The sequence below is a fragment of the Rhopilema esculentum genome, chromosome 1 (genome assembly GCF_057945365.1).
Source record: "Rhopilema esculentum isolate cy_ngs chromosome 1, ASM5794536v1, whole genome shotgun sequence".
Lineage (NCBI taxonomy): Eukaryota > Metazoa > Cnidaria > Scyphozoa > Rhizostomeae > Rhizostomatidae > Rhopilema > Rhopilema esculentum.
In genome coordinates this window covers 2,127,151-2,144,187 of record NC_142815.1, presented here as the reverse complement: position 1 = coordinate 2,144,187, position 17,037 = coordinate 2,127,151, and the positions used below count along the sequence as shown (strand labels likewise).

Below are 17,037 nucleotides of genomic sequence, written 5' to 3'. Positions count from 1 at the left end.
ATTGTTTTATCTGAAAGTCCCCAAAAATCCTTTTGTTTTAGGAAAAATCTCGTACGCTATTTGCAAGAGTGAATCGCCCCTCGTGCGGTACCAAGAAGTTAAATTGAAAGGGGATGGCAGTCTTTCACCTCAAATTGTAACACTTGGTTAAAAAGTAGATGGCCGTGTTATATTTGAGACAAGATCAGAAATTTCCCGACAAATAGCTGTTTAGCTTCACAGGGGGTTTTGGCCCCTGACCCCCCTCTTTTTGTGAGGTACAGTACCACGAAGTTAAATTGAAAGGGGATGACAGTCTTTCACCTCAAATTGTAACACTTGGTTAAAAAGTAGATGGCCGTGTTATATTTGAGACAAGATCAGAAATTTCCCGACAAATAGCTGTTTAGCTTCACAGTGGGTTTTGGCCCCCCTGACCCCCATCTATTTACGCCACTGTTTAGAAGAGTCAAGCATTTGTTTATTTTCTTCTAATTATAGCTTCTTCAGGAAACTCAATTCATCTGTTTATTATTTGCAAACATTGGCAGTGTCAAACCATTATTCACATCCGGTATTTTTGCCACTCTTTCCGCTGTTGTGTTTATCGAAAATGCAGTAATCATTTAACATCAAGAAAGGACAAACTTCACTTAAACCGCAATATCCGAACACATTTTCATCAAAGAGGCATTTTTGTTAAGCATTGATAAATTATAAGAATTTCTAATTGATGACGTCATAAAATCCCTTTAGAATTTTCGAATTTTGATCAAATGATCGATCGGGTATAATATCCCTGCTCAAAGTGTAAAGTCCTTTAAATTTGTTACAAATTGGCTGAGATGTGGTCGCGCGAGGAGAGGTTTTTTCTTGACAAATCACTTTAATTTGTTCTTTGTTGTAAACTTTATGAACCATGCCAAAACAAAATTAATTCATTGGAAAACCTAAAAATATTTAATTGGCCATATCTCACCCAATTTAATTGGCAATATTTTTCAAAGACACATATAAATGACTATATGAAAAATAAAGTACGATGGTAACACACAAAAATGCACAAACCAACACAGAAATGGGAGAGTGGATTAAGAGGCAACCTCAAAAGGTTTAGTTCAGGGACTCTCTAGAATATTGGCTTGGGGACCCACACTCAGTGCCAGCGCCAGCAATTACAGACTGGGAGGGTAATGGGCCAGTGGGGCCACGCCCCTTTTTCCTCTTTTCAGTGATTTGTATCAAGTTAACTTTCCTAAGGAAATTTGATTGTCCCCTTCCCAGCATTTTTTAATCCATTTTTAGAAGAAATGTAGACCATATTTTGAGAAAAGGTGGGGGGGGGGGTAATTACCCCTATTCCATCCCTTGGCGCTGCCACTGCCCACATTACCTACCCCCTGGTTTCAAAATACTCATTTTGGACTTCAAGGGTATTTCATGGTGTTTTCTTAGGCTATATTCTCGAAATTAAACAAAAATGAGTTGGATTAGGAGATTTGTGCTGTGTAGACTGTCGCACAGGGAGTTATTGACAACATTATTTTGGGGTAGGATCAAGGCCGCCGAGAAGGAGGCACGGGACCAAACTGCCCCATAGCCTCGAGGTCTAGAGACGAGGTCTAGAATGTGAGGTTGTGAGTAATGAGGGACTGGAACGAGATTTACTTTTGTTGTCATAAGTGAGCGAGAGAGGAGAAAGGAGCGGAGATGTATGTTGAAAAGGTAACAGAAGAGGTTATAAAATTAAGTAGCGGAATATCGAAGACGAAGAAAAGCTGAATTATCTTTGTTATCTGAGTTTCTTCTTGCATGCTCCGTTTCATAGTCGAGTCGAACGTAACAAAAGTATGTCTAAAAGCAGTAAAAGGTTTTAAACGATAGAAAAGAATGGCTCCAAGAAATATTCTGCAATGTATCATAAGCTAATCTAACGACGTGGTCGCAAAAATATTCCGCTCACACAGGGCCTCGTCTTTCGGTTTTGCCCACCTGAAATGCTATAAACGTTACCTGACAGGAAGGCTGCAGCCCCTTCCAACCCCCTCCAACCCCTTCTAGCCCCTTTGTGTCCTACACCTATGCAACTTATATTGGCCTATGCAAACAAGTCCATGAAGAAGGCCCCATGCCAGACTGTCAAGGTAAGGACCTTCTTGGCCTTCATACTTGAAACAAATGCAAAAATCCATGCCCATTGGCCCAGGTCGTCTCTAAATGCCCAACTCTCTCAATCACAAACGTCCATTTAAGGTTCCTACTAGAGCAAAATTCGTCAGAATAGGTTCCCCGCGCAATAATTTTCATTCTTCATTCCGTCTGCGTATTATTAAGAATCTTCTATAGAGTACGCATAGAATATTTGCTTATCTGGTCATGTTCCCTGCGAATACCCCGCATTCAAACGCCAGAGTTCTGATTTCAATCAAAGAGAAGAATACAAGATCACTTTTAAACCCTTGCTACAAATTTTCTGAGCGCACAATTTCTTGGAAACGTTCATTACCCACAAATTTTTATTGTTTTGGCGTTCCCCGCGCAGCAAAATTACCTTACAGTCTGGACACCGTGCACTCGTGTTTTCTTGCCTGAGTAAGCTATGAGCTCCCTAACTGTAGAGAAACGTCCCTGTGAACAGTGGCGCGACGTCCAATGTCTGTCTGAGACCCAGTCACCAATGGCGGCGCCAGCCACTATGCTCTGGGGGGACAAAACAAAATATTTTAGACCACGCCCCTTTTAGCACCAGACAACCCCCTTTTACTAACAAGGAACGCAATTTTTACCTGAAGGGAACGCCCATTACTCACTTTTGGCTATGTGAAGGCAGTTTGAAAATCTATTGATCAAAAACTCTATTGTTTTGCATATGAGGGGGCCATAGCCCTCCCGGCCCCCCTTCGTCGAAGGCCCTGGTAAATCTTGCTTAAAATGGCATGCATAGTGCAGAGCCCACGCCACGAATTTCAAGGAGGTGAGGCCAAGTTCTATACATCGAACTTGAATTTAGTGCTTCAAAACAGGGCCTCTATGGAAATTTTTTGCTTACCGAAAAAGTGGGGGAGGGCATGGCTTTTTGGAGATTCTTTTGGATTTAAATATCTTTCCATTTCGGACCAAGGGGCAAGAGGGCAAGGTTGAGTAGAAGGGTATTTGAAAAATAATTCCAAGCTACCAAAATTATAGGGTATTTGAAAAATAATGTCATTTTGTTTCGATTTTCTGTAGGTATGAGAAATTCCTTTACAAGCTTTGAGAAACGTCGTCATGAACAAGGCAGTACAGTCAGAATTTCACATGAATCTTTTGATAATTATAATATCAATGGCACTTCTATTAAAAGGGAGCTTTGGCCCTCTTTGCCCCTCCTATCAAAGCGGGCAACAGGGGCGGTTGACCCCCCGTGCCTTCCCTCTCTCCGTCGTCCCTGGTTCTAACAGACAGTGTGTCAATCTTCTTTTAAAACTAGTTTTTGGACCTGGCCTAAATAAAAAGGGGCCTAAATAAGTCCGGAGCCAGGGGAACTAGAGGCTATAGCTTCACCATGGTTTATTGTAGCACGATATTGTGGGAATTAATCAGATATCTGAGGGATACTAAAACTAAATAGATTCTCAATAAATCAAAAACATATGTTAAAGAGATTGTCAGTTGTGACCATATAAACGGAAAGAGTATTATAAAATATCATTTAATCTGCAAAATCAGTTGAATGTTGAATTTGTTACAAATTGGCTAAGATTATGGCCACATGAGCACGGGGTCCTTCCCCATCAAATCTTTGATAGAGATAAAATATATTACATTAACTATTTTATGCTTTTCATTAAAATCCTTTGTAATAAAATGTTCTAGGTGTTTCACCTTTTTTAATGATATGATGTATTTTCTAACTTGGTTAGCTTGGTTTTTTATTACCCTCGAGCTAATTCTATCTATTTTATAGTTAATGATATCTTTTCTGAACCAAACTGTTTATAATAATTCAATAGAAATAAGCAAGCATTTTCTAAAAGGGGCGTTTTCCGGCGTTCAAGGGGGCGTGCTCTCAAAAAAATTTCGGTCACACCCATTTCAGCCCCTCCACTTTAAGAGTGGTGCGCGGTCCCTGTGCTGGCCTTCCAGTTGCCATGATTTCATTATATCCATGCAAATTCTATACTTTCCAGATAAAACGTGACTGGCAGTAGCGGCGCCACAGGGGGGACTGGGGGGACACGTCCCCCCAGTTCTCGGCAGGATCAATTTTGCATTTCGTCTAAATCCGATGAGAAAATGTTGGGGGAGGGGTAATATTTTGACACCGTGCTTTTTGTGATGTAATCCTATGATTTTCAAACTGCCAATTTTCAAACAAAAGTTAGTCATAGGCGTTCACTTCGGACAAAACTGGCGTTCCCTGTTGGTATAAGGGCCTTTTCTGATGGTTAAAAGGTTGTGGCTTAATTTATTTTGCTTTGTCCCCCCCCCCCACAGAGCTTAGTGGCTGGCGCCGCCATTGGCTGCGTTTGTGGATATTTTTGAAACCCCAGAACCGGTGCTTGGTTTGTGGACACAATAGGTGGACTCTGATAAGATTGCCAAGCGACGACATACCAGTTGTTGTAGATTCAACTTACGTGGTTACTATTATGAGTAACCAAGATCATGAATCTACACTTTTTTTCTCTTTACTCTACTCTTATGAAGGATATTGACGACTTACCTCTCCATCCTTAAAACAAACTGCTGTTATACCATCGTTATGTTCTGTCTAAAGTTTCATGGCATTTTACTGTTGCTGATCTACCAAAGACCTGGGTTGTCCAAAACCTAGACAATCTTGTCTCGAATTACATTCGCCATTGGCTTGATCTTCCATTTTTGCTACCTTGAGTGGAATTATCCTCTCAAAAAATCAGTTTGGCCTAAATCTACAACTGCCTTCTATCGAATTTACGCAATGCCAAACTGTCTGTCGCAATGCCCTAAAATGTTCTCCTAATATTGACATTCAAACCCTATGGAAAAACACTAGTCATGGCACGAACTTACAGTACGACATCTATCGTAATACTAAAGAGGTACTAAAGGCTGTCAAATCAGACAACAAAGAACGTCTTTCTCAAAACTTACCATCTCAGGGAGCCACAATTACCTTCCTACTGAAACATTCACTGGAAAAGCTGAACGGTATTTGGTCAAGTACACAGAGCAATTTGCCTAATAACATCTTTAACTTTACCATCAAGTATCTTAACAACACTCTTCCAACTCGTAAAAATCTGCTGAAATGGAACCTTAGTCGAACATCTGACTGTGAATTATGTCTTCTTCCAGAAACACTTCTACACGTTGTTGCTGGATGCAAAGTGTACCTTGACCAAGGACGCTATACTTGGCGTCATAATTCTGCATTAAACTTTCTAGCCACTTCTTTCCAAGCAATAAATGGGTCTTCTCTCTACGCAGATTTACCAGGCTTTCGTTCCTGATCTATCATAACTGGAGATCAACTACGCCCTGACTTACTTCTCAAAACTAAGGAAAACTGTCTGTACGTTTTAGAGCTAACCATAGGCTTTGAAACAAATCTCAACTGCAATGCTGTCAAAAAGTCAGAGAAATATGCCACCCTCTTATCTGACTTAAGACGTCAGTTTAAGTCAGTCTCGTTTGTCAATCTTTCCATCAGTTCCCTCGGTATTTTTGGCAACTCCTGCAGCTCATTCATCGACATGTGTGACTCTTTGTCCATTGATCATCAACAGAAACGCATCTCATCTCCAAATTTTCAAGCATCTCCATTTGCACCACATACTATATATTCTGCTGTAGAAACGAAACAAATCCAGTGCTTCTCCCCTTTTAACATATTTTTTCTTTTCTCATTACTACGATTGTAATAGTTTTATTTTGTAAAAACAGGCTAGCCAGTTACAAATTGCCTTGTAATAGTGAGATTTGTAATTGTAGTTTTAACTGAAATTCAAAATGAAAAGTTTCCATTATTGCAATCGCTATCTTTTTTAGTTAACTGTTGGATCTGAGAGCAACTTTAAAGTCAACAGCGTCCGCAAAAATAAAAGTCTTTCATCCACTCTTTGTGAACTAAATATCGCCAAGTTCACTTTGTCAACGTTTCGATGGATGCCCTTGGCATTATTTCTTCTTCTTCTGATTCGCTCTCTAACATGCTCAAAGACCTAGATTTTAATGAAACTCTCCAGCACTGGCTTTTATCAAAATTCATGGATAGAGAGTACCGAAGTAAGACGTCATCAAGAATCTATTTTGAGAATTTCTTAAATTTGGCCGTATAATCTGAAAGAACGGCATAAAATACCTCTCAATGTGCAAAATCAGGTAGATATGTTCCGAATTGGGCGAGATATGACAAATGAAAGATTTCAAGTTTGCTAACGGATTACTGTTATTCTGGCCTGGTTCATTAAGTTATACCCTGGGTACCAGACTCACTATATAAAATAATAGAGAGTCTGGTCTAGTGCGCCCCATTCTTTGTGATTTTTATTGTTTATCATTTTAGAAATCGATTCTTGATTTTTCTCAATTGTTTGCTAAGTTTGTTAATGCAATTCAATCTGACAAGACATAAGACGTAAGGCATAAGACGTAAGACATAAGACGTAAAATTTAAGATGTAAGAACGTAAGACATAAGACGTAAGATTTAAGACGTAAAACACAAGACGTAGCGTATAAGATGTAAGACATAGAAATAAGACACACGACAGACTTAAAACGAAAGACATACAGCGTAAGGCACAAAACGTAAGACATACAGGGATGCCAGAACGATTAAGGGGCAAGGGGGCAGGCTTGAGAAGAATGGCATTTGAAAAGTAATCCTCGACTATCAACAATTCCTTCGTAAGTAACATTTTGTTTCGATCTTCTGTAGCAGGAAGATCCTGTTTCGATCCTGAATATTGGCTATCTTTTGGCATAAGGAATTTTTTGCAAGTTTTGAGAAATTTCGTCACGAATAAGGCATTACAGTTAAACATTTAATATGAATCTTTGAATAAGACTCGAATCACAAGAAATAATGCATAGGTCAAAATGCAAAACACAATACACTATTTTTTTTAAGAACTAGTAAATTGAAGTTCAGGCTGGCTGTTCCTACTTTTTACGAAAATCTGAGGCTGGATTGTTCTTGATTTGTTCTTAAACTAATAGGGTGTAAGCAGTGCAATTGTTAGCTGTTGCGCTTTAGCTAAGTGTTCAGGCTCCGTTTCACGTTCCGTTCAAGTTCACGCCAACAAAGTGAGTGAGATATCCTTTATTTAAGAACTTATTTTCTTTATTCAAATGAAAACGGATAAAAAAGTATCCGTTTGTGCCTTGCGTTCACACTGCTCCACCTTGAAAACGGAGACTTTTGAAAACGCACTTTGAAAACGGAGACTTTTGAAAACGGAGGCTTTTGAAAACGCAAAAACACAGTTTGAACACCGAAAACGGATACTTTTGAAAACGCTAACACCAACAACAATACAGCAAGATGCTTAGACCGCGCCAATTTAAACAACTTTTCTTAACATGGCTGATTCACTTGAAGTTAGTACACAACTCGGAAGAATATTAGTTGCAGTGAGTTGTGTAAAAAGGCTTTTAGCAGTCGCGAGTGCTGTAAATCAGTTCGTGGCGTTTTTCTTTTTATCCAGAGCGGAGCAATCTGAACGCGTCATCGTTTTCATACCGTTTTCAAATGTATCCGGAGCAGTGTGGACAGGCAAAACGGATCGATACGAAAACAGATAAAAATGAATACGGAGTAATGTGAACATAGCCTTAGTCCGTAGAATCTTACCCGACATACGACAGTCTCATACGACGACAATTTCCAGTCAATTAAAAGTCGCAGCCACAAGGCTCGTCAGAACATGCCCAGCCAAAACCAGCCTTAAGTGAAAAATCCAGATGAATTAGCAATGTGTCTTGGGAAATGTTATCTCTTGCAAACAAAACGATTGTTTGATTGAAATATAAATATTGTAATAAGAGCAATATTAAGAACACGTTATGTTACCTGAAGTAATCAAAAAATAGAATTATCGAATATTCGAGATTCTAAGAGTATCCAATATTATCTGGTTCATAATCTGATTAAAGAAGGTCAGAAGTAAGTGGAAGGACTGGAGAGCAGAGATGGCGCCAGAAAAGAAATGCTGGGGGGGGGGGGGCTGTAATGTCAGAGTACCGACAGTGAGTGAACCACCAACAAAGATCTAATATAACACCATTTCCGCTGTGACAATTCCAGTTCAAAAAATGAAAAAAAAACTGAAAAAAAATCAAGCAATGAAAAAAATAAAAAAAATCACGAAGTGGAAGTTATGAAAGTGCCAACATTGCTTAAATTTTTTCAAAAATTGAAGTGCCGACGGAGGGGCTCAATGAATTTTGGGGGGGGGGCTCCTGCCCCAAGCACCCCTGGTGGTGCCATCCCTGCTGGAGAGAAAATGCTTTCTATGAATTTTTCGAGGCACACAAGCCCCCCCCCCTAGAACAAAAATAGCAACGGCCGTTTTTTTGGTTAGTAATCCCAGGAAAAGGTTTAAGAGCCTATGCGCTCTTTTTTTAATAAGAATAATTTTATTAGAACAAAAGCCTCAAAATTTGTCAAAAGTTAAGAACAAGCTGAGGCTGAGCTACTGTAAAATGCAATTTTGAACAACGTTTTATCTCAGAAACGATGATTTTAGCCACGCGTGGGTGCATTTTTTGTGAATTTTCAAACTTTTTGGCAAATGAAGGTTGTCTCACTCAGTTAATTTAGCAAATAAGCTAGCAATTGAACTGCAAATTAAGAAAACAATGCAAACATTTCCGGATTTTCAGGAAAAATTAAGAACAGTCAGCCTCAACCTAAACTTACTGGTTCTTGTAAAAAGAAAAGAGTGTATCTACTGTAACTAAAATCTCAGTGTTGAAAGGAAAGAGAGAAGGGATATGCTAAGAAGAGAGGAAAGATCGAGCTTGTTTAGTTTTGTTTTCAATAAAGACAGGTTGTAAGAATCTAGGAAACAAAAAGGGGGTACCAGGGACCGCGTACTACTCTAAAAGTGGAGGGGCTGAAATGGGTGTGACCGAAATTTTTTGTGGCCATGTCCTCTAGAACGCCAAATACTTGCTTATTTTTATTGAATTTTTATAAAGAGTCTGGTTCAGAGAAAATATCAATAACTATAAAAATAGATGTAATAAGCTCGAGGGTAATAAAAAGCCAAGCTAACCAAGTTAGAAAATACATCACAGGCCCGTCGGAACCGGGGGGCTGGGAGGGCTGGAGCCCCCCCAATAATTGTCAAACAGTAGTATGTTTCCTTTATAACAGTGTACTGAATGAGAAGGGAAACAATGGGCAGCCCCCCCCCCAATATGAATTTCGTTCCGACGGCACTGCATCATATCACAAGATAAAACACCTAGAAAATGAACAAATTGGTTCCCAGTCAATGAGAACTGCTACTACATACGAGTAAACTATCCAAAGTTGCGTTAGAGTAAACCTTCAAAAAAAGTTTATAGCCTATTATTGCAAAAAAGTGGGTGGGCTATAGCCCCTGCTAGCCCAATGGCTGCGCGGTGCCTGGGGGGTAGAGCATTCCAAACTTTATGAGATCTTGGGAGGAAGAAAGAGCTGTGTGATTGAGTTCGTGCGTTCGGCAAAGAAAATTAAAATGGAGATGACAGACCCAAAAGGCAAATGTATATTGAATTAAAATATGGCAAAGGTTTAACAGTTTTAGTGTCGTGACATGTTGGCTGATTTTGCACAACAAGCCAGGTATCTGGCAAGCTGTTGTGAAAAATGACCTCGAAGTTAGGGAGCTGGGGGCGGGGCGTGGGAAAATGAAGCTTACCCGGCTTTTTACGGGGCTTTTCAAACTTTTTGTTGTTAATTGAGTGTTAAGACAAGGGCTACGATGCAAATTTTCAAGAAGGGGAATCAAGGATAAATTAGAGAGCTATAATAAAAGGTTTTGTAACAATTTATATTGTTTCTCAAACTGATCAACGTGGCCTTTATTAACCTACTATCCAGCAAGGACCCAATATCGCGCAACATATCACAGATTGAGGGGGCTAACAAGTTTGGGGGGGGGCTAAACATGCTGAAAACCACGAGCAGGTCGAATTTTGTATGATTTTCGGCAAATTTAGAATATTGGGGGGGGGGCTTAAGCCCCTGTAGCCCCCCGCTTCCGCAATCTCTGCTTACTATTGTGGGGGAGGGGGATGCAATTGCCATTCAGGCACCGCGGAGCATGACAAATACTAAGTAATAAACTACCAGAAAAGCCTCTTTTTATACGGTTTTAGCCCCCCCACTTTTGCAACCACGCCGTTTGAATTAGTTTGAGATACATTTCAGAATATTTCTTGCAGTAATTTTCTTGCAATCGTTTATAAAGTTTTACGTTTTTTAGGCACACTTTGTTACGTTTCGTTAAATCCAGTGCTTTAAACGGAATTTCTTACTTTATGCGGCCCCCTAGAGCTCGAGGCCTGGGGCAATTTGCCCCTTCTTGTCCCCCTCTCAGTAGCCCTGTTCACATTATTCGCAGCCCTTTCACAGGGCCATGGCTGTCTATGTTGATCTCCAAGTCCCCAATCCTGAACTATGATCATGATGATGATGATAGTCTACATGATGATAGTCAAGTTATCATGATGATAACAACTTGAGTCTACATGTAAGAGGGGGATTTTTTCACCCGAAATATTTTCTGCTTTTCACTTGTTTCTGCTTTTTGTTCTGAAATCTATTTGGTGCTTTTGGTAAAAAAATATTGTTTTCCTAGAACACTGATGAGACCATCATTGATCCATTAATCAATTATCAAAACAAATTCATTTATTTTCGTTAGATTAATTTATTCGAGCCAGCCCCCAAATTTATTGATAAGGACCAACTTTCCAAGCCCTGCCCCCAGCCAAATTAGTAAGAGCTCAGCCACTGTTGAAACAAACCGCTTTCTAGTTAGTGCCTTGTTTTATTTCAAATGATTTTACAAACTCACTTGACAGGGGCCCACCGGGAAATCTCCCGGTGTTCCGCCCCTGACCACAACAAAAAAGTGTGCTTAATTTCATGTGTCATTTGCTAGAATAGCTCGCTATCGGATAACCATCTTCTCTATAAGAACAATTTTATAAGAACACAAGCCTCAAAGTTTGCCAAAAAGTAAGAACAAATTGAGAACAAGCTGAGGCCGAGCTACTGTAAAATGTGATTTTGAACAAAGTTTTTATGCATGAATCATGAATCCCGAATTAAATTAAATCCCGAAAGCAAGAAGTTTTTTGTCATCTAGGGGTGCCTTTTCGGTATATTTTCAAACTAGGCTCACTCCGTTTGTTGGGAAATGGGGCTGGAACATTTCCCTAGAGCATAATAGCTTACGATTGCACTGATTACACCCTAATAATTCAAGAACAAATTAAGAACAAAAATTTGCAAAAGTTTGCAAAAGTTCACACCCTTAAAGTTTGCAAAAATTAAGAACAGCCAGCCTGATCTTAGAACTTCTGGTGTTTATTAAAAAGGTGTCGAGAACATGGCTTGTGTTGAGAGAATGGGACTCAAAAGTTTTCATACTTTCCCACATGTCCGAAGTTTTTCTCATTTTGTAACTGCTATCTTAAATTTAAAACGGAAATCTGTTCCATAATCAAGTTGTTTTATTTCTGTTGGTTCTTGTGTCTCAGGCCCGTCGGGGGCTGGGAGGGGGGCTGGAGCCCCCAATAATTGTCCAACTGTGGTATATTTTCTTTATAACAAACAGTGTACTGAGTGAGAAGGAACACAATAGGCCCCCCTATGAATCTCGTTCTGAGGGCACTGTATCTAGATGAATTCTGTGAATGAAACCAGGTTAAATTGACTCGCAGGGGCCTCTGTAGATAATATCGACTTTTTGGATATTTTGTGATCGTCGCTTTACAATTTGGGGCAATCTTTCCATACCTAAACCCTATTTACCTTACCCATTGTATTGGTTTCACCATTGCCCTTGTATTGGTTTCACGTTGTTGATTGGATGATTAAACAATAGTCAAATGAAACTGATTACTGATTGGATGGAAGAATGTTCGGAACATCAATTTTTATCCGTCAGTGAGTAGAAGCTTCGAGCCTATGTTGTTGTCAAAGGAAAGGAGTCCTACTTCGTTCGGTTGTTATATTTTCTGTTTTTTATGCAGGAATTGATGCCGATCAGATGTCAGTTCAAGGAGTTTTTATAGCACTGTCGGTGTTTTGCTTCTTAAAAGGTATGTTCAAACTTTGAAACTTTCGTGATAATACATTGCGTGCAAGCAACGTCCATTTGTTGTGTATTGCGGCAGGACTCCTAACCTCCCGATGCAAAAATATCGCGGTTTTTTAATTCCAACAAAACCGTCGCTGTACTTAGATTGACTCTTAATTAATTTCCTATCCATGCTAGTCACGAAACAGGCTTTAATGCCTTCATATATTGCCTTGTTTGATCAATACCATCCTTGCCAGAATATGCCGTGTTTCGCCCGATGCCGATGCCTCTTTGAATGACACTCGCATTGACTTCGTTCAACGCGATTGTTTATCAAAATTCATTAACAAATCTTTCTCCCTCTAATTAAATTTTCGCAACATTTAATGCCTGGTTCTCTTGGAAATCTCGCTCAACAAACTGCGTGAAATCAATAGTATGTATTTCACAACGAGTCGTTCATTGCAATACATCTGAATACCTGAAACCCGTCGGTCGACCATTGATGTCAACCATTTCTTTAGCATACCATGCAAAAGCATACCGGATGCCAACTAGATTGATGCCTGTTTTTGTTTATTTTTTCAAAAGCTGGGTCAAGGACTTCACACTAGTATTTCGTACTACTGCCGCACAAATAGAACCATCAAAACCAACTGTTTGGGTTCCTGTTTATAAGAAATCTAAATAAAATATCTCCCAATCCAATCCATCACACAACATCATCTTATCTTGATTATCCAACATCAAAAGGTTTAGTATTCACAATAAAATGAACTTATTCATCATAAAATAATATGAAGTTGTAGACACATTTAGGCCATGCTGGGCGTCCTGTCTTTCTGATTCCCTCTCGCCGTATCATAAATTCTAGCCACAGAGAAATAGCAACTATTCTTATGATTCACAGATTAATAAATAGTTCTATCAAATTCCAATGCATTCGTGATTTAGATGTTGTTAGTTTAAAATCAGACTAAGTTATGAATTGCTTATTTCAGTTCGAAATATTGCATGACTTGGTCTCTGTCCTTTGTGGGCCATTTTGCAATTTTAATCCTGTGGCGAAGAGAGTACTGACTTTAAAATCCGCACAAAAACCAGTTTTCTATGTCCACTATTCTATTGTAAAGCTAATAGCTAATTTTGTTGAGTTCGCTGACAAATATTTGTTTGAGTGTAGTCAAATTTTATGCTAAATTCCTTGTTTATTCTAAATCGCAATACAGTCAGTAGACTGCGCTGGTATAGTCACGCCAAATATATTGCTTCAGTAGTTGTGACTGCAAACGCAGACTGTAAATGGAGCTTTATTGATCAGTTAAACATATTTAGGCCTAAATTTCATGTGATTGTCACCAATAGTATTTCTTTAATCGGATTCAATTCTACTCATATTTTCATCGTAAGGTTTCGAGCATGCTTCAATATGAAGTCAACAAGGATAGTATCTTTCCATTTCGACCTAAAAACCTGTGTCAATTAGTCCTCATTCTTTAAAACATTTAAACATCATCGACCAGTAATCTGTGATCCAAAACTTGCTAATTAAAGTTTTAAGACTTTCAATTTTTTAAGACTATGTAAAAGTGCAAATTTAATATGATTCCACATGTTCTGGTGCCATTATTGTTTGAAATTTTATTTAGATAAGTTCGATTTGCAACATTGCAACATTTTGATCCCAATCTTGATTATCCCAAAAGTTGAAAATAAGCCATAATTCATTTTAAACAGTGCAAATTTCCATAGTATCTGATGTTGTTTTGATGAAAAAACACTCAGGAAAACATTTGTTCTATATATATATTTTTGTGTCAGTTTGGATTAAATTTTTTTGTTGAATTTTATTTAAGTCTGCTATTGTTGTTAGTAGTAACAGTGTAGTCTAGTGAAGTGTATTTTAATAAGAAGTTTAGTCTACCCAAATTAAAGTTTGTTCTTGGAAAATTAAGCACTAACAAAAAGCCTGGAAAATATTGAAACCTGCTTAAGATTACAAAAACCACTGGTTTTAAAATGTTGATAGGAAATCAGACAAAAGGTCTGAAATATTGCTTTTAAGAATTGAAAATTGCTTTTAAGTTACATGGAGATAGCAGACAGGGCACAGCTCCATAAGCTTTGATTTTCAGTGTCCTAGAACTATCTTCTGAAACGACATGAAATAAACACAGATCAATTCAATTTTTATATTTGAAGGTAATATGTCCATATAAAAGGACTGTATATACCCAACTTGGCAAGTAACATCAACATAATGGCTTACAATTGAAAGTTTGAAATTTTCACTTCTTGCAATGCAAAACTGCTCACAAGGAAAGCTAACCTCGCAGCAGGGTAGATAAACAGATCTTTATTTGTATTTGTTGCTACCTAGCATCCAAAGGTAGTTTTTAGGGCACTGAGAAGCTTATGCTTATGAAGCAATGCCCTGGTCTTTCCTCTTGATGTGACCACACCTCGTGATTCCTATGCCTGGAATTACAGAGAGCTGGCGACTCTCCCCACTCTAGGTGAAAGTTCGTGGTCATGTCAGGGACTCGAACCACGGACCCTTAGGTCTGTAGTCAGCGCCTCTAACAACTGAGCCATCCTCGCACCCTAAGGAAACAGAACATAACAGAACAACTGTAATGGCTGGGGTGATGACATCCTGTAGAAATATTTTATAAATGAAATGAAATGAAAAATCGCCTGTTTCTGAAAACCCTTTTACCTTTAAAATGGAAGTTACGTTTCTATGTTGCCTTAATAAGATAATTTTTATTACCAATCAAATTCTTTGTATGTTTACATTCTGTAAAAGATTATATAATCTACAGAAGATTGTTTCTATTTTTAAATACATGCAAGGGATTAAGCTCTGATAATTTTTAAAAAAACTCTTACTTCTTAAAAATTAATGGGTCATTGCTTTAAAAAAGTTTATTTTACATTGAGGCATATATAAGTGTTTTTAGGATATTGTAATGTCTTAGAAAAATATAAGGTATATATTGGTTATTTTTTGGAAATATGATAAATTATCTCTATAAGTGACCAGATATGAAAGTTTGACTTCTTGGTTTATTTATGGATGGCATTGCTCAATTGATGTTGTCGCTTTAATTTCATTTCCTGGTCTTTTGGTTCAGTGGTTGTAATCTCATTTCAATAAAATGTTCTGAATAAACAACAAAGCAAAAGGCAAAATTTAGCATCAATAAAATTTTTCCAACAATAAAGATATTAAATAACTTTTGTATGAAACTTTGATGTTCTTTTATATTTTTGTCATTTTCATTCCTTGATATTTCTTGTCCTGATAAAAAAAATATAACAGCAGCTATATTTTACAAAATAGAAGTGTGGATCCCCTCCCCCCGTAGAATGTTGATTTATTTTCTCAATACTTTCATACAGCTTTCAGTGAAGAAATTTTTACCTTCAGGATCAAAACAGCCCAATTGAACAACATTGTAATGGAGGTAAGGGTAAGGGGAGGGGGACTTTTTTAAAAAAAGCTTCAGCTTTGCGCAAGTGTTCCAACAATTTTGGCAAGGATTGTAGATATGATTTGCCCCAAAAATCTTTGAAGGACAGCATTTTGACACAGTGGCAGATTTAAGGGGGAGGGGTAAATGGGGGCAGTTGCCCCCTAATTTAGTTGAAGCAAGATACTTCATTTAAAGACCTTCAGTCATGCTCAGACTATATGTCATTAATTTGACATAATTATTTTGAAAAATTTACTTGATCTTCCATAGAGAGCCCTCTATCAGTAGTTAGGTCTGAAATTGTTGTAACACGCATCTTGTTATCAATTTCTGAAAATTTTTCAGCCAGCCTCTTCCCACACTATCAGCTGTCCTGGATCTGCCCCTGTTTTGACTTGGCTTAGCTGCCTTCTGACACAGCTAAATGACCAAACTTTCATTAAGATGAGGAGATTTGTCAGATTTTGGTACCGAATTCCAGTGATAGGAGAAAAAGAGAAACAGATCACTTCCCAAGTAGTTAAAGACACAGACATAAGGTCAAAAGGTTTGATACCCTGACGAGACAAAACGCTCATTTAGAATGAGGAGATTTGCCAGATTTCTGTAATTCCAGGCATAGGAATAACACAGTTTGGTGAGAAACAGGTCACTTTCCAAGTAGTTAGAGTCACAGATATAAGGTCCAAAGGTTTGATACACTGACAAGACAAAACGTTCATTTAGAATGAGAAGATTTGCCAGATTTCTGTAATTCCAGGCATAGGAATAACACAGTTTGGTGAGAAACAGGTCACTTTCCAAGTAGTTAGAGTCACAGATATAAGGTCCAAAGGTTTGATACACTGACAAGACAAAACGTTCATTTAGAATGAGAAGATTTGCCAGATTTCTGTAATTCCAGGCATAGGAATAACACAGTTTGGTCTTATCTCAAGTGTACATGGTTTTAGTCCCTGACATGACCAAACTTCCACTATTCCTGTCAGCTCTCTGTTATAAAATCAAGAGGAAGGACCAAGACAAGACACTGCTTGATAAACATAGCTTCTCATTTTCCTAAAAACTTGACACAAAGAAGATTTAAAAGATAATTCTGTTGTTATACAGGAATGCTGGAACATATTTTGGGTACAGGGAGCTCTAGACATATTGGCAAACTTTTATGATTGCCTAGACATTGATATCAAGCAAGATGTAATTTGAACTTCAGCAAAAATTAAGGGGGCTATAGCCCCAAGCCCCTCAAGGCTCAGGCATGCCTGTTATTCATATTTACATAGGTAGCTCAAATCAAATTTTTACCCCTAA

The 17,037-nt window shown here is 38.3% G+C and overlaps 1 protein-coding gene across 1 annotated transcript in view; it reads left to right on the top strand.

Moving 5' to 3' along the window:
• LOC135690233 (protogenin B) overlaps positions 1–17,037 on the top strand; it is a 55,812-nt gene that overhangs the window by 13,171 nt on the left and 25,604 nt on the right. The window contains exon 2 of the mRNA XM_065207734.2: positions 12,198–12,266. Within this exon, the coding sequence (XP_065063806.2) occupies positions 12,215–12,266 (52 nt within the window). The 5' untranslated portion in view covers positions 12,198–12,214. The remainder of the gene's footprint in view (positions 1–12,197; positions 12,267–17,037) is intronic.